General features: G+C 40.9%; 1 protein-coding gene across 15 annotated transcripts in view; it reads right to left on the reverse strand.

The window, feature by feature from the left end:
- Positions 1-23641, reverse strand: part of DUSP16 (dual specificity phosphatase 16) — a 71122-nt gene that overhangs the window by 3556 nt on the left and 43925 nt on the right. For 14 of the 15 annotated variants that reach the window (XM_072876799.1, XM_072876816.1, XM_072876724.1 and 11 more), the window contains exons 5-7: positions 13316-13479; positions 4388-4547; positions 3577-3700 (exon numbers count right to left, since the gene is read on the reverse strand). In XM_072876799.1, coding sequence (XP_072732900.1) covers positions 3577-3700; positions 4388-4547; positions 13316-13479 — 448 coding nt within the window. Of the gene's footprint in view, positions 1-3576; positions 3701-4387; positions 4548-13315; positions 13480-13622; positions 13698-23641 lie in introns of those variants that run through there. The other variant, XM_072876843.1, reaches the window with a different exon arrangement.

The raw sequence follows: 23641 nt of genomic DNA on the forward strand, positions 1-23641 counted from the left end.
TCACTCAAGCACAGGAAACATGGATGGAAAAAAAGAAAGGCAGCTTTTAAGCAAGATAGTGCTGGATGCTCTCAGTTCTCTCTGTAGCTTACTTAAAGGTGGCTAAAAAAGGTAAAAGGAAGCATTCTTTTTACCTCTTTATGATGCCCCCAACAAGGTTTGCGGGAATCGCTTTCCTTATTTTACTTCACCTGTGGGATCTCTGCTACCTTGGTTTCTGACCAGAGTTAAGAGGTCCTCAAGTTCTGCATGAACAGCATCAGAGCTCTAGCCAAGAGACCTTAGCCTGCCCTGCACTGCAGAAAGCAGAGCACCTTCCCCACCATTCAAAGGGATGAAACCCCATGTTCCTTTCACCTCTCTCATGCTGCTGTTAACTGCAGTGAACGCTTCCTACCCTGCTTATCTTTGTCAGGCAGGACAAAGAGCTCTGATATATGCTGACCTTATACAGCAAATGCCAGCGATTTCTACCATACATTGGTATTAGCCACTGATATGATCATCAAAAAGAAAACCAGAAAGGAGCAAATGCAGCATTAAAACAAAAACATTCTCTCCAGCTCTGTAGGTGTTCAGCATTAAAGGGCAACAGTATTACCAAATCACTGGAAGAGTTAACCTGTTGTCAAATCCTGTAGGAAGCAGCCTGACTCGCATACACGTGCCAATCTAAGCATGCACTTACATACTTGGTTGAATATGGACAAGGTGCAATGCATACTTAAAATGTTTTCCTGAACTAGGACTCTAAATGTATGAAAGACTTAAGTATTAGATGTCATATACTTCAAAGTTAAATACAAAAGCAGTACTTCCTACCTGTCTGATTTGCCACATAGCTAAATAAGTAGTCTTTGCTTTTTACAGGCTGTAAAACAGAAAGCTGCCCAAATCCTTCCTCCTTTTTTTTTTTTTAAAAAAGCATTCCTGGACCTATGAAGGTACCAGATGACAAGGGAATTAACAAGGGAAGAAACCTTGAAGAGCTAAATCTAGTACAAACACACATATAACATATCACTGGGAAAATTAAATATTATTAAAAGCAAAAAAAATATCTCTGGGGATGTGTACAGAAGGTGAGTGTGCAGTCATTAAAAACAGCATGAAAAAAATTCGAAGGTGTACTTGTGCATATATGTATACACTAGCACAAATGCAAGCAAGCATATGAAAAATACCAACCAAAACTTGTATTTTTTTTTTTTTAAGTTGCCAAACAACAAACAATAGTAGGAATAGTCGAGCTGACATGATGACCTGGAAGATCAGATTGCGTGAAGTGATAGTGGAAACTTCCACCGTGAAGTGCCAACACTGGCAAATGGAGAAAACTAGTAAGTCACCTCAGAAGAGATCCTTTAGGTCGATCTCCTAGCACTGAATTTGTGGGCTTTTATTCCAGTGTAAGCAATTCGCTCACAAGAATTCATACAGTCTTCATTCATTCTTTTTCCAGTCAAAGCTAGTTGTACTTGTTAATTGGATTTGTTATTTAAAGCAAGATCCTTCTGGTCAACACTGCAATTTCTGGCCTGTGTTCTGGTAGCCTCTCCCTTCTGCTTTCTCCTCGTCTCACCCCAAAATATTGGGCAGTCCTAAATTTAAAACTAGCTTTTTAAAAAATGAAAAGGGTTCAGGAAAATCTGCTGGATCCCCCCAACAAGTTTTAAGGCTTTGCAAACTTTTTCATTTCAAAATGCACACTTTTTTTCCCAACTGGAAAACATGCGTAACATTTAATTTTGATGTTTGTTTCCCTTGTATTATCCATTATACAAAATAAAAGATTAAAAACGTTTATTTCCTCAGATCTTCCACTTCAAGTAGCAGTGTCACCTTTTTGGTTTTTAGTGTCAGACACATGTTTTATCTAATGACTTTCATTAACTCAGAGAGGAGTATTTTTCTTTCAAGCTTTGCCAACAAGAGATCCCAAACCAATGAGTGAAATGTGCTGCAGACTGTTCTCACTAAGCTATATCAAAGGAAATACAGCAAAAATATAATCTGTATTTCACAGTAGTTGTTCAGTATTAACAGCGCAAAGAAAAAAAGGCCTAGGATGATTAATCCTTCACACTCAATTGACACTTCTGGTTAAGAAACAAACTAGAATATAATGCAGAGATCTCATGGAGGAATTTAGAAGCAGCACTTTAGAAGTTCCCTGAAGCATATGCATTTTAAAAGTGTTCAGTACTCTACAGCTTGACCTCCAGACCACTACAGCCTGAGACCAGACAGGTTTTTTAGTGAATCAAGCTCATACCTTGCACAGTATCCATCCACATCCACTAATTCATCCATATTATCTATACCTGTGTAACAGTGAGTTTTCACCTACGCCTCTTAACCAAACCTGTTTCACCATACGTGTTGAAATTACTGCACGACACCGAACTGTCAGCAGGCTCTAGTCAGAAAGTGTGGACAATTTCTGAAGGCAATGGGAGATGGTTGTAGTTCAGGTGCTTCTTACATGCACTTTTTTCACTGCATACATAATTATGTTCATCAGATTAAATGAAAATGCCCCATGGAAATCATGCTCCACAGGGGAATATCAAATGTTCATCTTTCTGTTCTCATCAGTGTTTTAGAGATAGTAGTAGCAAACACACTAGTGATTTCGAAGGTACTCCTCTCCACCTGCTCCAGCGCTGTTGTTCAAATTGCTTCTGCACCACGCACATTACAGCGATACGTCAGCTGTGGCAACTAGCATATAAAGCCCATCAAAAAGAAAACCATCATTTTCTGTACAACACAACAAAGCAGGTTGTTAAATGAAATAGAGAAGTCATAGTAAAATGCAACCAAGCCACCTGGAATCTAGTAAAGTGTTCACAATCCAAGAACAGAAACATGGGATTTGAAAGGTTAAAAAAGGGGGTGGGGTGGGAGGGTGGTCCCACAAAAACTCCTTGATGCCACAAAGAGCCAACACTTCAAAATACTTTCTGCCTGAGTTTAATAGCAACAAAGCAGCTTTCTTAATTCCTAGACATTTCACCTGCAGGCAGTTCTTTGAGAGCATTACCAAATACCAAACTGAAGTCAACAGCTCCAGCCTAGCATTTGTCCTAAGTGCGATTATAAATATCCTCAGTTCTCTTTCTTTAACCCTATCCATTCCATTCTCTCTCTGACTTACAAGACATTGCTATATGCATGCAGATAGCTGTGTGTGTATACGTATGTACATACGCACACATTCTCTGACTTACAAGACATTGTTATATGTGTGCTATAGCTGTGTGTGTATATGCATGTACATAGACACACGTTTAATAAGGAGTTTAAATTCCATGTATTTGCCTACTCAGAGCAAAGATCAACATCAGCATTTTGCAGGTGGGGAATTAATATTAGGTGTGTGATGTCTACACACCACCACTATTTTGTTTACAGAGGAAGCCTACATTTAAAACAGGAGTGTGCAGAGGCCAGTGAACTACCAGATAAAATAACATGTCTGCTTCTACCCTTGGTCATATAACCCTTTATTCTTCAGCTTAAAAACAAGCCAACAGGCACAAGAATTAATACGAAGGGAAATTTTCTCCTTACCTGTAAGCTTCGTCTAAGGACATATCCATTCTCTTCATGATATATGCAATAGCGATTGTGGCCGAGCGAGATATTCCAGCTAAACAGTGCACTAACACACGGCCATTCGATGCTTTTGCTTTTTCTGCATAGCAAAGAAATTGGGAAGCGTCACATTCAGCAGCATTATATCACGATAAAAAGTTTGCAAAGAAAGCAATGTTATTTAAAATTGTTCAAAACTTCCAAATTAACTGCTAATTGCAAATCTCATGGAAGCTCTAAACAAAAATCACTTATTTTCTCTAGCACTGTATAGCATTGAGTATAGAAAAAGCATGTGACTACACACAGGAAACATACTGCAGTTACAGCATACTGCATTTTAATGTGCACATAAACAACCCTATTTAGATGTCTGGGAAAGGTGATTGTTTCTAATTTTATATGCAAGTAAAAAGCAAGCATTCATGATGGAACAATTTGGCCAGTTCAAATTTGGCTAGCTCACTTCTCAAAGCTAAAGACAGGATCTGTATGTCCAATTTTCTAATTCACTCTCTGCAGGCACATACCAGGTTGCCAGAAAGCAGAGTTGTGCTCTTAAAAAGTGTCTTTGTTCCGTGAGTGCTGGAGCACACAGTGGCAGAAATCTCCCTACATCATTTTGCTTCTGTGCTTCTAAAGTGATGGTGATCATGTACGTAGATCCTTAGGGTATTTTCATACCACCCAGAAAGCATTCAGGTCTTCTCCATCCAAAACAGCAAGGCAGACACACAAAAGGAATCCAGAAACTGTTCTAGAGAGAGAATTTAAATTTTCTTCTCACCTATAAAATCGACTGATTTATCCAACCAAGGCAAAATTTTCTCACAAAAGCTGTCGTTCACAGGAACTCTCAGGAAATGGGATTCCGGAATAAAATCAGGCTTTGGACAAGTATTGCTGGCGTTTAGTACGTAGCCAATATCATTCTGCTGCATCAGCTCCTGGGAAAGAGAGAAAGATTAAGCCTAGAGAAGTCAAATGGTACCTTTGGCACATTACAAAGAAACTATGAACCCAAAGCACATTCACATAGCTAAAACCCAAACTGGAATTCACGTTGGAATTGCTCTAGCTGTATTAGGGGCATTCTTTTTTGGGGAAAAAAAAAAACCAAACCAGAAAAAGACACTTCCTCAGCTTTTAATTCTTCAAACAACTTTTAATGAGACATCCAGTGTGTTGAAATAACATATGGACTGCAAAGCCCATACAAACAAAGTTAACAAAGAACAGAAATAACGGTAGAATACCTTCTGCTACTATGAAGCATCACTTCCAAGAGAATGAATTTTTTGCTACTTTGGTTTAAATTCTCACCGTGCAAGCTGACAACACAACCAAGCACTTCCCACATGTAATTTGCTGACCCAAATACATGTTTTCTTTATCACATATCTAACACTGAGGTTGCCCCATCACAGATATTGGTGAGAAATATGAAATGAAACCAATGCCTCCTGCAGTCACCTCTTAAAGTGTCTGGAACTTCCTTCTTTCTAAGGCAACATGCAAAACTCACTCAAAACCTTGAGTGAAAGAGCTCAGTAAGAGCTGAAGACCTTGAATTAGACCATTTTCACACAGCACTAACTGCAATTTTATAGGAGTTCTACTTTGTGGGTTACAATTTAGTTGCTCACATTTCAGTTTTCAGTCTTTAGTCCTCTTGCATCTCAGAGATTACCACAGCAACAAGCAAAGAGATTCAAACTATAAGAGTCAACTGGGCTTTTAAATAAGTCAATTTTCACAATTGCAAATTAAAAAAAAAAAAGACACCTCTTTTCTGCACCTTGCCATACTCTTTGTATTTAAGTTGTGCAAAGTAGTTATCTGATGCAATAGGTACCTTAGTGCCAAAACATGTGAAACAAGTACTAGAAAACTAGAGATGGCTCTACCAAAACCATCCAGTCTCCTGCAAGTAAGCATCTTGACACAGAAAAGCAATTAAGCAGGTTGGAGTAATACTGATCAAACAACTTTTCTGGTTCAAATCTGATTTGGCAGTAAGTGATGTGCAATACTATGCTTGGACTGTAGTTACACTGAATACAAACACTGGGGAGCTTTTGGCCAGATTTCTATGGAAACTAATGTCTGAAACTAAACTGAAATGGAAAAAAAAGCCAAAAAAAAAATTTCTGATCTTAATCCTGTTGCTTTTATAGCAATTATATAAAAAAGAAAAGTTTTGTCAATCCATGGGAGCAGTGGCAAGAAAGAATTCTTACACTGCAGATTTCAACTGGAGGACTACCAGTATGAAAACAACTCATGAAGCCAAATGGTCGCTTCTTCCCCATATGTATTTTTTCTGCAAGCGTAAAGATGTTTTGATGAAGGATATGGCTATTTAGCTGACGAGTCAGAGCTCTATCTTGATCAAATCAGAAGAGTTTAAATAATGTGTGATAGTTAGCATACAGGTACACCACATGTATGTTACAGTGTGTATGTAGAAGGGATGAATACTCGCACACATATATGGATGCAAAAATTAAATGTTCAGTGAGAACAAAGGACTGCAGGGAGGAAGGGAATCTACCTCAGTCACTAACAGAGGGAAGTGTATACAACTGCTACTGGCTGCATTTTAAACAGGGAATTTACGTGAATCTCTGCTAGTGAGCTGTATTTTGTTGTCTGGAGCAAAATGGGCAGCTACTCCAAACTTTCATCCAAAGTCCCTCACATCAGGCACATTCAGAGGTGCCTGAAGGTATGGGCACCTTAAACTAATGAACATACTTTATATGATAAACATACCCATCCAAGGGGAGCAGGAAATGACCAGTTGCTCGCAAAGCAAATCATCAGAAATATAATTTGCAGCAATGGTCAAAAAAAAAAAAAAAAAAAGAGGGCTGGCGGTGTCAAAATAAGTTCTCAGCCTTACTGCTTCTTAGCCTGCTGGTTTCCTAGGTCACGGTCCCAGTGAAGCTCAGCTTCTCATCAATGATAACAAATTCCAATATGTCACTGATTACCTCCTCTCCCTTCCTTCACATCTCCACAACTCAACCAGCAAGCTCCCTTCAGCCCTGCATGCCTTTCATAGCCAACTCCGTCACACCTTCCTTTACTATATTTAGCTCTCACACACTGATAGACCTATAAGTTTAAAAGCAAGAGTGCTGTAAGGAAGTAGGGGAATATTTGGAATTATCCAGAGAGGGAAGGTATTGGGAATGGGGTTCTTGGCACAGGGGACTAGCTACTGCTAGACCTGCGGTATCTTACATGTGCAAGGGCAGACCCCTGATCCCCAGCATCTCGCCTTGCTGTCCTGAGCTACACAGCTTTCCCCTCCTGGGATCCCAAGCTTTTCAGCATCAACTTCCATAAAATAAGTGTCTGCTTTAGATCACTGCGTTGAAATACTGCCCCTAAACCAGCTCACGTTCTGTTGTCACTGCTTGAAGGTGAGCAAGGAACAACTGGAATAGCAGGTACAAAAGTACATGCAGGGTCATGAACATTACCATGTATGAAGGAGGGAGGCGATGAAAGTATCACTAAAAAAAGGACCGCCATGATGCATGTTTGTTCAGAGTATAGCTAAGGGGAGGCTGATGAATTTAGAAGAATAGAAAACCTTATTATTTCTTTTAAAGCATAAGCGCTGGTGGGCCGCACAGTCCAACCATCACGATTCCACAGTTATGCAAGGTTTTTGATGTGGAATTGATTATTCAAATGGGAACGAGAAGGCTGCAGACGCTAAGCCTGAAATCTCCAAGCCAAAAAACCACCCAAAAATGTGTTAGTGCTTGTCTTTGAGACTAAGGCTAAAGAAAGAAGTTATGCTTCCTTCTGTTCTAAAGTATCAATCATTCCCTGTGCAACATGCTCCACTATAATAACCCTAACAGTGCTTTCATTGTAAGGCACCCAAGAGGAAGAAGTGAATTAGGATGGGAGGAAGATCCAGAAATCCTAATACTAACAACTTTGTGAAAAGAAGGTAAATGCTCTTTTGTCAGCTTATTTACATTTTATGACTTGTTTAATCTGAAAATTAATGGCACCCTAAAATGTTATTTTGTTCCAGGAAATAAAATCCGGGTCTGGAAGAAAAGAAAGAGAATAGTTATGTAAGTAGCAAAGCAGAAAGTTTTACAGTTCAAGTGCTGGTACAAAACATGAGATGTAAGTAGGAGGCTTGTTCAGGCCCATAACCACAAGACAGAATTTTTTCTGTTATACTAACTTTCAGAAAGAACACTGTCACTCCCGTCCTGTATAGGTTAGAATTTAGTTTGTCTTTCTTTCACAAAGATCAACAAAGATCTCCTGTCAAAATACATATCCTCTTGGTGATTCCACCAATATATCACATTGAGACCCAAAAAGTGAAATTAACTTTTCTGTTAGCAAGAGTAAAATAAAGCTGTTGATTGTGAAAAAAGTCCACATTTTGTAAATACGTGCATTCAGGTAAAGCAGCAGCACTGATTACCAAATTACTAAAGAACACATGGAAATGCCAGGTCAGAACTTTTATGAGATTTTTAGCATTTCAACCCTGCAAAAAATTATTATGAACATTTTCAGAATTAAGCATTTAGAAATAAATCTGTAAAGCAGAAATATAAAGAATATCCTAAGACTTTTCTGAAGTAATCATTAATTTTGCTAAAGGACACAAACTGAGCATTTGTGTTCAGATATCTTTCATAAATACAGCGTTATCAGCAGAGGTATTAATGGCAAATAGCGTTAGTATTCTAAAAAGGTCATGAATACAGATTGTCCTGCAACAAGACAAGCATTTCCTTACCCATGCACACAGAGATAAGCTTATAAAGATCCTGAAGAGATAAGCTTATAAAGATCCTGAAGAGATCTTGATAAAACATGCTGAAAATTCACATCTCTAAATTGTCAGGTTGAACAGTAGCGCAGATGAAAAATTCTTTTTGCAGGTATTTTTGAGACATTTACATTTTTGAGAAATCAATATGTCTGCTCAACAGAAAGAATCAGGGGAACTCACAGATAGCATTTGAAGGCAAAAATAAGGGCAACGTATACAACTACATCTAAATAGTTTTTGGAATCTTACTAGAATTTTTCAGAAAATTATTTTAAGAAAAATCTGGACTTGAATTAAAAAAACCCTATTCTAATCTTAACAGAAGGCTGCCTTCTTGTCCCCAGTAGCCAACAAACCAGCAAGGCCATTAAACCAGAGCATGCAAACGTAACCACTTATCAGCTCCTAGACTGTCATAACAGAGACAGAACTTTGCTACTTATCCCTGGCTTTTGTTTCTCACTCTCCCCTTTTGAACGTTCTTTGCTTCCCAGCTTTCTCACCATGTATTGGTATTTCTGGGAACTCATTGTAGTAAAAGACATCCTCCTTGCTCTCTCCCAATACCCCTGCATAGGATCCAGGCTTTCCCAGAAGCAAAGTGAGCAGGAGAGATCTGCCGATCGCGTTTCTAGCGTGCTGATCTCTAGCTACCGCTAAGTTTGAGTTGAATCAAGAAACTGATTAAACACAGGAAACTGGGAGTTGCCAATAGTTGGGAAAACTAAGAGGTAGAAATCTTAATTTGTTCCCACAGCTTCTTTAGGTTAGTAAAGGTACCAATATTAAATATGGAAGCCATTTCAGATTTTCCACAGGCAGCCACCAAAACTGAAGAGGTAAGATAAGCTACCAAGACACTAAGGTCTACTTCAGTGCAGCAAACAAGTGACATGCTCAGAATAAAGCATTGCCTACTATTTCTTCAAAGTAAGAGGAAAAAGGTGTAAGCAACAAGCAGATCTGAAATCATAAGATGTGTATGTGTCCTAAAATGGGTAAGAAACCTGAGAGGTACCTTAGCCATCTATGGAAGAACTTCCAAAAGATTGACTGTCAAGGATAACACCAGGCGATAAGAACTTACTGAGCTTTCTGTGGATTGTATGCTGTCGTTTTTGTGGTTCTCCATAAAAAATGGGAAACACAGCAATCCTTGATCATAACTCCCCAGAATATGTGAGGAAGTACAAATCTGACAAACTCCTGGGGGTCCTACATTAATTTTCAAGTATCTGCAGCTGCAGCGCTTCCTGATGTCTGATGGACACATGCCAAAATAATATCAAGACTGTAGATTAATTGGCAAGAGAGCCACCACCAGGTCTAAACTCTTCCTGTTGTGGTGGGTTGACCTTGGCTGGACGCCAGGTGCCCACCAAGCCGTTCTATCACGACCCCTCCTCAGCTGGACAGGGGGAGAAAAATACCACAAAAGGCTCATGCGTTGAGATGAGGACAGGGAGATCACTCACCAATTACCGTCATGGACAAAACAGACTCGACTCAGGAAATTAATTTAATTTATTACCAATCAAATCAGAGCAGGGTAATGAGAAACAAAACCAAGTCTTAAAACACCTTCCCCCCACCCCTGCCTTCTTCCCAGGCTCAACTTCACTCCCAATTTTCTCTACCTCCCCACTCCAGCAGCACACGGAGACAGGGAATGGGGATTGTGGTCACTTCATCACACGTTGTCTCTGCTGCTCCTTCTTCCTCAGGAGAAGGATTCCTCACACTCTTCCCCTGCTCCAGGGTGGGGTCCCTCCCACAGGAGACCGTCCTCCACCAACTTCTCCAACATGAGTCCTTCCCACGGGCTGCAGTTCTTCACAACCTGCTCCAGCGTGGGTCCCTTCCACGGGGTGCAGCCCTTCAGGAACAGACTGCTCCAGTGTGGGTCTCCCACGGGGTCACAAGTCCTGCCAGCAAACCTGCTCCAGTGTGGGCTCCTCTCTCCACAGGGCCACAGGTCCTGCCAGGAGCCTGCTCCAGCGCAGGCTTCCTGCAGGGTCACAGCCTCCTTTGGGCGTATCCACATGCCCCAGCATGGGGTCCTGCACGGGCTGCAGGTGTGTATCTGCTCCACCGTTAACCTCCGTGGGCTGCAGGGGGACAGCCTGCCTCACCATGGTCTTCACCAGGGGCTGCAGGGGAATCTCTGCTCTGGTGCCTGGAGCACCTCCTCCCCTCCTTCTTCACTGACCTTGGTGTCTGCAGAGTTGTTTCTCTCGCATATTCTCACTCCTCTTCTCTCCACTGCTGTTGTTGCACAGTTTTTTTTCCTCTTCTTAAGTATGTTATCACAGAGGTGCTACCACCGTTGCTGATGGGCTCAGCTTTGGCCAGTGGTGGGTCCATCTGGGGGCCAGATGGCATTGGCTCTATCAGATGTAGGGGAAGCTTCTAGCAGCTTCTCACAGAAGCCACCTCTGAAGTGCCCCCGCTACCAAAACCTCGTGTGGTGGTTTTGGCTGGAATAGAGTTAATTTTCTTCATAGTAGCTAGTATGGGGCTATGTTTTGGATTTGTGCTGAAAACACTGTTGATAACACAGGGATGCTTTCATTATTGCTAAGCAGTGCTTACACACAGTCAAGGCCTCTTCTGCTTCTCACACCACCCCACCAGCAAGTAGAATGGGCATGCATAAGAAGCTGGGAGGGGACACGGCTGGGACAGCTGACCCCAACTGACCAAAGGGATATTCCACACCATATGACGCCATGCTCAGCATATAAATCTGGGGCAAGACATTTCAGAGTTACGGTGTTTGTCTTCCCAAGTAACCGTTACGTGTGATGGAGCCCTGCTTTCCTGGAGATGGCTGAACACCTGCCTGCCCATGGGAAGTAGTGAACGAATTCCTTGTTTTGCTTGCTTGCATGCGTGGCTTTTGCTTTACCTATTAAACTGTCTTTACCTCAACCCACGAGTTCTCACTTTTACACTTTTGATTCTCCCTCCCATCCCACCTGGGGGGGAGTGAGCAAGTGGCTGTGTGGGGCTTAGTTGCTGGCTGGGGTTAAACCACAGCATCTTTCCATGCAAACCCAATACACCTGTAGACGGCTGTGCCACACTCAGGGCTCACCAGCAGTTGCGGTTTTAGCCTCCTCCGGCCATATAATGAAATTCCTGACCACTGCTACCACTTGGATTCCCTTCCTGGTGAGGCACACACACTGCCTGTGCCCTACATCTATTCATAGGCACCAATTTACTGCCAAGGAAAGGGAACAGCCTCTTTCATCCCTCTGGGATTATTCACTACTCAAGAGCCACAGCACCAGAGTTCCAGTCACATCCCAAACGAAGCAGCACATCCCTGGCCCCAGAGGAGAACAAGTTGCCCCTTCACTCCCACTGTGACCTAGGATAGCACTTGCCATTCACACATTGAAACAAACAGCATAAAACCATTTAAAGCAAGGAATTTTTTTTTTTTAATTACTTAGTTCCTGCTGTCTTTTGTCTGGGGACCACAAATTACTTTTGTGGTCGGAAAAGTAATAAGCTGCTTTGATATCCACCATAAGTGAATCAAGTTTGAACTGCTGACTTGCTACCTGGCAGTAAAGACACAGAAGATTTTAAAGGACAAAGTAAATACAATGACTGCTGACTATTCTCCATACAAAAGATTTTTCTGTGTGCTCTATTACCTTCTACATGATTGCTTGCGTGCCAAAGATCCCCTTAAAACAATTGTGAAAAATCCAAAAATAGCCTATTAATGGCCAGACTGGGATGGAGTGAAAGTAGAAGTAAACCAGTGAAAATTATTATAATGGTCAAAGTATGTGAATTTGATCCAATTATAGGACATTATTAGGATAGTTCCTGTCTTACACTTTATACATGGATAAAAAACATACGCATAAGCCTTGCACATAATTAAGGCAATATGTTAGGGTGAAGCAATCCTCCCCTCTCCCCCATCCATGTATTTAATGCCAGCTTATGAAGGCTGTTGGAGATTCAACTAATAAACAGGACTGGCAGATAATATGGGAGGCAAGAGGGCATAGGCAGCAGAAGTAATAAAAATTCTCTTGTGAAGGGAGCCAGGATGTAGATTGCAAGCAATATGAGTTGGTCTCCTCATGGAGGCAAACACCTATGGATATACATAGGAATATAGACCTGTAGCAATTCGGGACAAACTCTTTTAGACATCTGATAGTCCAGCATCCTGCAAGTGCTATATTTGATGACTTTGCTGACTATTTTAAGTATACCAAAACGTCCTGGGCTATTCTTTAGGAAGAGAAATTATTAAATGCACATGTATTTAGAAACAGTAGAAGTTTCTTAGTGCAGTGCTACCATAAAAACTCATTTTAAATGACCCCACTGATTGTCTAGGTCTGACATTTTATTAGGTGTACAAAGATTTGTTTGCAGTAGTCCCTCATTATACAATTCATGGTATTTATTTTTTCCCAGCACTTGAAGGAAATACTAAAAAACAGACAATCTTCCTTTGTCCTACTGTAACCATGAATATATTAACATCCAAAACTTGTCAAAACAAACCAGTCAGAGCTATACAAAGGAAACTACCTCACCTGCTACAATGGTAGACTTGATAGTTTGCTGTTGGTTGATAGGTTACTGAGGAAAGTATTATATCATCTTCTCCGAGATGAAGGAGAGAGGAAACCAAGTTTCATATTACATGACACGTGGATTAATTATATGGTCTGTATATCATTAGTTCTCACATAGCTTTCCACGGCTTATGCACAGACAGCTATTATCTATATCTACTTTCGATGTTTTATAGCTGTAATGATGCATTATGATAGAAGCACGGACAAAGACACATGGCGATTGATGAGACACACTCATCCACGTAAACAACATGACACCGAGAATGCTCACCTTGTTGAGGACATCCCGCTGACACCCCAGATAGAGATGAGGCAGGATTCTGGTTGGGCCAATGTTGGAGACAGGTAGGCAGGGTTGAGAAATGCAAGTAGGGACAAGCGTGGATTTTCCTTCACAGAGACCAGGGAAAGAGCTGGAGAACTCAGCAAATCCACCTGCAAGAGGAACATTATGTATTTAATTTACATGCAGTGTTGTAGGTATCGGTGCCCATACCAATTGTCAGAAAGCAGCATTTGTTGCATGAGATGAGGAGGTGTTAAGGGACAGTAGGAAAGCCTTAAGAGAGGAACTGTACATGTGCCTCTTCCAGAGGTACCATGACTGTGCAGAACCATCCATCAGCAGGCAAGGCCTGGCTGCGTATTCCCACTCTGCCTGGAACGTTTATTTCTCTCTCTCTCTCTCCACTTCTCAGAAGTTTTGACACTTCTTCCCGTTCCTAATGGTATGTGGAAATGAGACTTTAAAAAAACAGCCACAACACCCACCACACCAACAGCACACACACCTTTTCCTCTCCGCCCCAGCAAGCTGTTTTCTAAACACCTCCTTCTCCTGTATTAGGTCTGTAATTAGACTTCATTAAGAAAAAGTCACGTTTACTCAATTTGGTAAAAGCATCGATATGTGGTTATTAATGTTTGGTTTTAAAATCCTACATTCTTATTTTCTATGCTGCTCCATAATTAATATATTTCATCCAACACACTGGAAGAGGTTTCATCTTTCAAACCCACACCAAGTCAAGGCTTCTCCATCTCAAGTGGGGTAGGTGAGGCAGAGGGGGAACTACAGGGGAAGACTTTGCTTAGCCATGGACTACCCTAGCAAATCACCACAAGTCTCTATACCCTTTACTGCTAGCTGGTTCTTCATCTGCACCAGTTACTAGGCCCTATCCATATTATGGTGCCAAAACATTTTCATTACCATCCCCCACTACTGCATTAAACCACTCAGGAAAACTAGAGTGGAATGACTGATAACACATTTAAATCCACCTAAAATCCCAGTGGTCATCAAAAATGCTCCTAGGCTGTTTCACCATCAGCATGGCACAGCTGCTATGGAACATGAAGGGAATAAAAAGCAAGGCTGAGACTGCTCTAGACACAAACAGATACAACGCAGCTCAAGCTCCATTTCTTTTTCTTGCTTGGCTAGTTCCCGGCTTCCCTCCCATCACAAGGGCTGCGTTATAAATCTGTGCTACCAACTGTGGTTCAACGGGCCTTACCCACCGTTAGAAAACAAAACCGAAGAAACCTCCAGCAATGAACTTACACTTCAACTAAACACATCCTCACAAAAGCTAACTAGCTTTTTCCAAGCCTAGCTAAACCCAAAGCTCAGCTCATTCTCATACTTCACAAACTAGCCTGAAGAAGAACCAGAGGCAGCTGCTTAAATCAATATGTTATAGGCTTTTCTTGACTGTTTTCACCATTTAACAGCCAACCAGTAAGGGTGAAAGCTGCAAACCACAGTGAAAGTCCCCAGCTATTTCCTCACATTAAAGCACAGAGACAAGTGGAATTTTAAGTGAAGGAAGAACAATTATAACCTGTTCAGAACAAGGCACCTTTTTATCATCAAGGAAGTGAAGTATTAACATGCTAAATCTACCAAATACCATGTTCACTATTATTACAGTTGGAAGACGTGAATTAAAATTATTCAGGAATAAGATAACGTACTGTTTTGTCAAGGCTTGCATTACCATTGCCTGAGTTATGCCTATTCTTTGGATTTAAAAATCTGTATCTTTAGTAGATGTAGGAAAAACCCAAGGTAATAGCCATGTGTGTAACAGCCCATTTTATCTGCCAAACAAAAAAGCCAGCAAGCAGATTTCAGAACAAAAGTTTTATGAACAGCAATTCCTGTTCAGTCTCCTGACTTACAAAAAAAATAAAAAATCAAATCACTTGTCTATTTTGTTAGCCAAGTGATTTTAGACAACCATGACAATGCTCATCATGAGAATATGAGGGTGAGGTTGGACTGTATGGGATGGCCAGGGGGCATGCTAAGCTAAGGCCATCTGCTCATCACAGAGCCATACCCCTAAACTGAATGACCCACGCTAGCGACACAGTAGAGGTTCGGCTCTGACTTTTTCTATTCCTATTAGCTGGGTTTCCTCCTCCTTACTTTACAACCTCCCTGTTCAGGAGCACAGATGCTGCTTGTTCAATGTATGAACTGAATGACAGAAGGAGTTTGCAAAATAATTCTCTCACACACTTGCTAAATTTTCTTCTGTATGGCATAATGTTTTCCCCTCTGTTACAGGAAGCAATCCTTGAATTTATAGACATTATATGCCTCTCAGATTAAATTTAATGTAAGATATGGCACTCAGAAGTTCCTCGAGAGGTTGGGAAAAATAAAATGTAGGTCTTTGGTTTCATTTGCTCATTCTTTATTTCTTGGGAAGCTTGTTGGCTGCTTTCTGGAGCCTCTCTCTGACTCAGCTGGAAATAGAGACATGACTCTTCTTCCTTACAAAGAAGCAGCACAAGCAAAGAAAAGATTTTACATCTGTGCTTTCTTTGTAAGAGACTACATGGGTAAAGTTCAACAACAACAAAAAAACGATGTTCCCAATTATCTACGGATTGTTCTCGCTTCTGTATGAACACTCCAACAAGAAATTAAGCAAGAAGCTAATATGCAAAAAAACTGAGATTTTGGGATATGGAACCCACTCTCTGTCATTATAAGTGTAAGGAGTAATTTTTTAATTTTACTTTTATTCTAGGGCTCTGTCAAGGCAAACTTGAAGTGACTCAAGATTAGATGCTTCAACACTTCCTCTGGGAAATTAATCCCTTCAAAGTCATGTTACTTCTTTCTACTCACGCTTTCCTAGTAACATGTTGCTTCAGTATCTTTACATGAATTGCAACCACAAAACTCAAATCAGATACCTCTGACATTATATTACCTATCTTTACACATACTCCCAAGTGAGGTCTTCTTTCCTTTGAATATATTTGAACCTAGTATTAGTATCAGTAGTGAACTGACTTAAAATAGCATGCAATCAGTGACTTGTTTCAAATATTAATCTATCTTCCCTGCCATCTTCTATAACCATTGCAAAAAGTTAGTAGCTTTTCAACAAATCTGTCTTTGATTTATGGCACTCACACCAGGAAAAACACGTTCTAGATCAGTGTATGTTGAAAAATTGCTTTAAAAAAAGCACAAACAAAACCCATACCAACAAAACACACTCTTGTATGCATCCTGCTAAACTACAGATTTCTTCTAGTGCAAGAAACATACTATTAGAGGTCTGGAACAACAGTATCCACGTGTACGATCACTGAGCTGTCGTGTCATTATGAGACTAACTTCTGTTCTAAGGAAATGCACCCATCGCTATTTGCTTGCATTGACTTAAAAAATATATCTTTTTAAAAAATATATATATAGATATATTAAAAAAGAATAACACCACCTAAAGATGTGTAGAATAAAAAGGTATGTATTTCACATGCGTTGGTTTTATAACACAGATTATGGCCCCTATGAGTCCCCAAAGCTGAAGTCTATGTACAGTCTACATGAGGAGCCTCTTATGAGAAAAGTGCTTTAAGCACTCAAAAATACCTGTACAATTCTGCTGTAAATGAAGCAGACTGTCCTCAAAAAACAAACTTTAAACATTTAGAAAACAAATTTAGTGTACAGGTGGGAACGCAGAATAGAAAACTGAGCCTTAAGAGAAAGATGGGACTGGTTTAGTTTCAGATTCCATACTTTGGGGATGACCTTTGCATCAAGGGAAATTTCATCTTTAAATCTCCTTACCTACCTCAGCTGGAATAGGGCTATTGGCAGCCCTGTGCGGTTTGTTTTAATAAGAGAAAATACACTTTTCTTCTGGAGCTAGTTTCTAAATAACACTCTTTCTCCCACCACTACTCCAGCCTCTGCAAATAATAAATCAATCACAAGAGCATGTGGAAACTGTGGGGAAAAAAAAACCCTACAAGTCATTAACATGTAACTGGGGCCTGGAAATAGATGACTGAGAAATAACTCCAAAATATTCTCTCCCAAATAGCTTATGAACCATACAGGTTTTCTATATTCTTGTTGGTGAAGCTGAGCTGAAACAGCTCTCTTGACATTCAACAGGATGAAACCACTTCTTGTCTATTTGAATGTTATGGACAGAGGAAACAGAGTAACTTTTATGCGTCATACATATATCTATAAAATTTTGCTTGTGTTTAAAAAGATCCTCCCCCCCCAGGAGGCTTTTGAAGTTTTTCACTCTACGTTTTCTGATATCAATGAATTAAATTGAAGACTCTTGCATCACCACTCAAGCAATACTTGAATTACATCTGAAAACCTTGATGGTCAAGCAGGATAATGCATCTCCTTCAGTTTTAAATAGGCAGTTGCTTCTGTCATGACTGCACGTATGCAAGTCATCGTATCCTTTGGCTGGTAGCAAGTAGCTAACAGTACTCTTAACTTTGTCTTATGTGAGTAATAGGCCCTACCTAAGTTTGAAGGAAAAAAATCTTTGACGACTTCCATCATAATGGGAGCAAATTAAAGCAATATGAGACAGAAGTTATTTCAGACTTTATAATCCAATATATTTTCCAGAATGAAAGCAGAAGATATCAAAGTAGCAGTGGTAAATTGTGATGTTCAGCTGGTTGTCCCTTATGTTTCTGAAACAAAAAAATCAATTAATTAAATTCTGCTCTAATTTTAGATGATCCATCAGAAGACTGCAAAGTTCTGTAACTGCCCCAAGGTAACTCGGCTCTTGCTTAGGTAGCTTGTTAAAATGAACAGGCCAGTGATATGATTTCAGCTTTAACAGAGTGGCAAGCATCCCCTGGCTGCAGCACATTTAACAAACAGCAGTACCGTGCCGCATTCCAGTGCTGACTTGTTCTGTTCACTTCTTGTGGCTGCGATTCACACAAGAGTTTCTACGAAACCATGTTAAGGTGCCAAAAGCTGCCAGCGGTTTTGCAGCCTAAGGCCTTGTGTGTGTGGCAGACAACCCAACACCTCCTAGGTCTTTACAGTACAGCCTGCGTTTCTTGCTTACAAGCCTCCACATCCATTAGCAGAAATTTGGCAAGATCCGGTAACCTACTCAATTACCCTGTTGCTATGGCTCTGCAAAGTGGTGACTACAGACTTCCCTTTGATCAAGACACTACCGTTTCCTAACTACGATTATGATCGTAAAAATATGATTGTTAAAGGAATCTTGGTATCAGAAGTTTCAGCTCCCTTCTCAGCCAACTCAGGAAACAAAATAGGGCCAAACCCAGAAGGGATGAAAAAGTTTCAGCAAAATTCCACAGTAGAAGTTATTCTTTCTTACAGATTCACTACATAAATCCTCATATAAATAAAACTCCCAGCTCACTTTGCCAGCAGCAGGAAGAGGACAGGGAGAGAAGATGGGATCAGGTGGCAACAAATGATAGCCAGAGAAATGTTATTGATTTGGGAACAGCTACCTTTTTATTAAGGGAATGGAATCCATCCAGATCCTTATGACTACTTCGTTTAACTGCCATCAGAAACAAATCCTAAATTAATACAGAGGAATAACTACTGGGAACCACAAGCATTTACATCAGCTCGTCTCTGTTATGTTATATGGAAACAGACCAGGAGCATTCCACAGTGCTGCCTGTTGCCATGCCGTAGTGGCAAGTACAGTAGCTCTGTAAACCACCATGGAGATTTGCCAGTGAAAGGCCAGTTGAGCCCTAAGGTCTTGATTTGAACACTTAATACAGAGTTGTGAAGCGCAGACAACATTTTCCTGGTTTTGCCTAATACTCAGTAAAACCATTCCAGTTAAATGACACCATAATAGGACATAAAACTGGGGGGAAAATGGTAGATGTTTCCTATGTTCATTCCATGTTATGTTGGTTTCTCTTCCTCCTTCCTGTCTTTATATGTCCTTCAAATGGGTCAAGCCGCTCAAAGAGATGTAACCAATCAAAATTAGACAAGACAATTTCACAGGAAACATAATAATTCTGAACTAAAAACTAAAAGCATTTTCCTCTTCTGCTTACAGAAGGCCAAGTACTTGTGAGACAGTTTTGCTCTTCCCCATGCCAGGTAAGTTAAGCAGAAACATCAATCTACTAAAAATCCAGTTTTCAAAATGCAAGTGGTGTTCTTCATTCACATCAACACACATCTCCCTCACACAAACACAGGTTACTCAGCTTCAGCTTTAGGGTATCGTGGCTGGTCCAGTGAAATTTCATCTGTTATTGAGCAGATCAACATCTGCATCTAGCCTGCACGCTTCCCCCATCCATCAGCCCAGTATCCGCTTTGCTCTCCTGTCCTCCCCCTCCCCCGAAGGGGGGAGAAAGAAGAAAACCTTCCCTTTTCTGCAGAGTGCTGGAAAGAGAGGACAATGCCATTTTCTCCTCCCACCAGCTTTCAAAGTTCACCTTGAGCAGCTCACCACTGCTTACACGACATACTACAGTAACCGGGCTGTTGGCTGGTTGTAATTACCAATGGTTACGTTAGCCAAAACAGGCCTGCTTCAGTGGCATCTCCCTCATCCACACCTATTTAGTAAGTCTTTCCTTTGCATGCATGTTGAATATAGCACAGATGTTCCCTCATACATACATCCTATGTCTCAACTTGCATGTATTTCTAGCATACAGAAAAATCCATCATGAGGCAATCCTAGTATCTTTTCAAAGCTGCTTTTAAAATTACTGTTGAAACAGCCAATTCTGTAATTCCTTTCCATCCTCAAGTGTTTGCAGAGATCTGCAGCAGTAGTTCTATCCTTATCCATATAGAGATAGCTGCTCTTGCTAATCAGGCAAGTCCATACCGACAAAAGTGCAGAAAGGAACAGAGACCTGACTGCACTTCAGAGAGAAGGGGGATTAAGGTTGGGTGTGAAACTGAAGTGCAACAGCTGACCTGCCCATAACTCTGCAGTGAAAGGGAAACATGAAAATAGGGGACCTTCCCATTATGTATCACTTGCTTTTTCTATATAACTGTCCAGGCACGTACGTAACGTACATACAAAAAGGAGAACACATTCAAATCCTAACAGTAGCGAATGTAACCAACAAGCTTACACTACATTTGTTCTGGAAGGATTTCTTACTTATTCTTTGTAAAGGCAGCCATGAAACATAACTTGGAATGAAAGAAAGATGAGAAAATAGGTCTTCACATCACTTCATGTGTTTCCTATAAGCCTGTCAGCTAAAGATCAAAAGAGAACAACTGCCTTTCACACCCAGAGCCTGGCAGCAAAGCCGAGGAGGAGGGGAGAAGAGAAGAGATTCAGCTAGAGAAGAGGTTGATAACTGAGACAAGGGTCCCGGCCACCTTCTCCAACTAACAGAGACCAATCCTAAAGACTAGAAGAGCAGCCTTCCACGTTCTCACTAAGCAAACATGTTTTTCAACCAAGTAATTTGAGGGGCTGCAGAAACTGAAGAATCCACCTGCCACCGATGCCCATCTCATGGTGGATCCTCCTACTGCAGCCTGAGCTCCCAAGGGCCATTCTTGCATTGCTAGTGCCCACGTGGCACTGCTGCTTGGTCACACCAGCAAATCCACAACCAGCACAGCTCAACCCAAAACCACTTTTCAGGAGGAGACATTAATTTGAGCACTGTACCGGTGCTCATTTCCATAGGGCTTACAAGAACTTCCATTTTTTTTTTTTTATTTAATTACTCCTTTTGTCAAACCTTATTGAAGCTGACCAACAAGCTTAAACATCTTTTGTGAGTGACAGCAGTGACACAGACAACATGGCAACTCCTATGAGCTTGGCTTCCCTAAAACTTCAGGCTAAGAAAAGCCTATGAAGTGTTTTATACAACATCCCCGCAGATCCAGCTGGCCCTGCAGCTCTGTGTGCTTCACATGGGATGCACAGAAAGATCCCGTATTGTGCTCCTGATGGAGAAGTAAGAGACAGTGAATGTGTCTGGTTTTCACAGGTCATGGAGTCTGCTGGAAAAGCCCAAGGACAATGCACGCAGGTAAGAGAGCAAACTTTGGCATTTCTGTTAAGTGCCATTCAAATCAGATGCTTCTCCTTTTTTTCCCCTCCTTTGGATTCTGACCATTCAGAAAAGGCCAAAGGAGAAATTAGCTTTCTTCAATGAATTCTTGAAAACAGACTAGAAGCAACTTCCCTCCTTCTCCCACAAGACCTAATTGCCTGCCAGTTCATTGGTGTTAACTCAGCACCAAACACAATTATTTTAAAGCAGGGAGTGGAAAAGGTCTAAGACCCAAGTGATGAGTCAAAAACCAAAGACTACATGCATGTACTAGGAAAGGATTGCAAGGAGGAGACTTTGAAGCTTGTGGATTTGGCAGAAGATTCCACCACCTTCATTAAATCCAGAATTTGCATCTTCATTAATGGCACTAAATATTCATAAATTTTATATAACCATATACTAATAAATATTATATTGGTATCCTTTTTAAAGGAAAAGAAGAATAAAAAAGCAGCAAACTTTGCAACTGCCTCTACAACATAATATTTAGACCTTGTAATTTTAAGTAAGCCTTACCAAACTTCTGTTTTCACCAAAAGTATGCAGGGGAGTACATTCATGTTTAGCTTTTTTTTTTTTCCCCTCTTCTCCTAATAGCAATTTAGAATTTGTTACTGTAAATACTGATTAGTGCCAGGCACATAATGTAACATTACTGAAAACTATGCTAAAAAAAATAATAATCAAATTTAAACAGCACTACAGCAAAGACAAAATGTACAAACCCCTAACTTTAACGTTTACTTTGCCTCCAATCAGATCAGAGGCTCTTAATGCTGTGACTTAACCGCACTTTCACAGTCACATTCCCATCGAACATTAAAACGTTTACCTAAAAGCTGCAGTATAGATTTTTTCCCTTGCTGCAAGGAAGGAAAGTTGTAAACTTTCTGACTTAAAAGTTTTATGAATCTACAATGTTTCCACTCTGTTTAAACGAGCTGCAGACCTCCACAGGCCATTACAATTCACGCATTCCAGCTCCGCTCCGCAGGGACGCTTGCCATTTTCCATTACATAAGCGGAGGCTGGAGAGCCCCGTCAGGCGCTGCCATCCCCGCGCCCGCCCTCCCATTCCCGTCCCCTCTCATCAGCCACGGGGAGTCCTTCCACCGGATTCAAGGTTTCATGCTTTGGGAAAGCTAGGGGTGTTTTTATTACGGCGGCGTTCAGAAAGTGGCCCCGTTATGCCAGGTGTTTTACAAGCACAGTAGCAAGGGAAGTTCTTTGCCCTGGAGGGTTTCTGCCTTTGGTAAGACAAGGTTAATAGGCAGGTTAAGCAAACAAGGATCGGAGGGGGCGAGAATGGGGTCAAGCCCCCTCTCCCACCCAAGTGGCATATAGAAAAGTCAGAGTAACAATAAGTAAAGAGAGCATATTGGACACTCACGCTTGCCCTTTCTGCCTTTAAAGAAAAACAAAACAAAACAAACACAAAAACCCCTCGTTGTAATTGCAGTCAATTAAGTTTCACAAGCATGCAGAGGTATCCAAAACAAAAGCAAACTTAACAAGTTATTCTTGGGTTTGAGAAATGTTATGAGAGCTCCATGCTAGTGAAACTTTGCTCTCTCTCAAAAGACAGCAAGTGGATACACATATGAAAGTAATAAACCCTACTCCCATTCTTCAAGTGCTTAAAACAATCATGGCACTAAATGAACACTCAAAACTGCGTTTTAAGTACAAAGGGTGGGAGGATATTCGCAGAGGACCGGCTGTAGCCAAGGGTACTAGTTTTCCTACGCTCTCGTTAAAAATTGATGGAGAGGGAGACTTTTCAACAGGACAATTCAGAGCAAAGCTCCTCCTCTCACTCTCGTCTTCTCCCCACCGACACTGCCCATACACCATGGGTTATGGGACCACTTGGGGAATACTGCACTCCCTCTGCAAGACTTTTACTTCTTTCTTTAGAGACTTGCTTCTCATGGCACCAACCCATCAGAGTATCAGGAGAGCTAGCATCATTGTGCAACTATCCCTCCTTTTCCAAACACTGGCAGGATATTTAACAGCTTATTCTCACTATAATCATTTCAACTTGCAGATAACTTGATTATTTTAATCAATGATGACCATTTGAAGGTGTGCTCTTCTAATCGATGCATTCTGCAAAGACTTACTTACACGGAACACTCAGAACTTCAGTGGACCACAACCAAAAGTAATTAAGCTCCAAATCCAAATGTTAAAAGGTGTTAGGGTGTCAGACAGGAATTTAACAGCA

Source organism: Ciconia boyciana, chromosome 1, assembly GCF_034638445.1.
Source record: "Ciconia boyciana chromosome 1, ASM3463844v1, whole genome shotgun sequence".
Lineage (NCBI taxonomy): Eukaryota > Metazoa > Chordata > Aves > Ciconiiformes > Ciconiidae > Ciconia > Ciconia boyciana.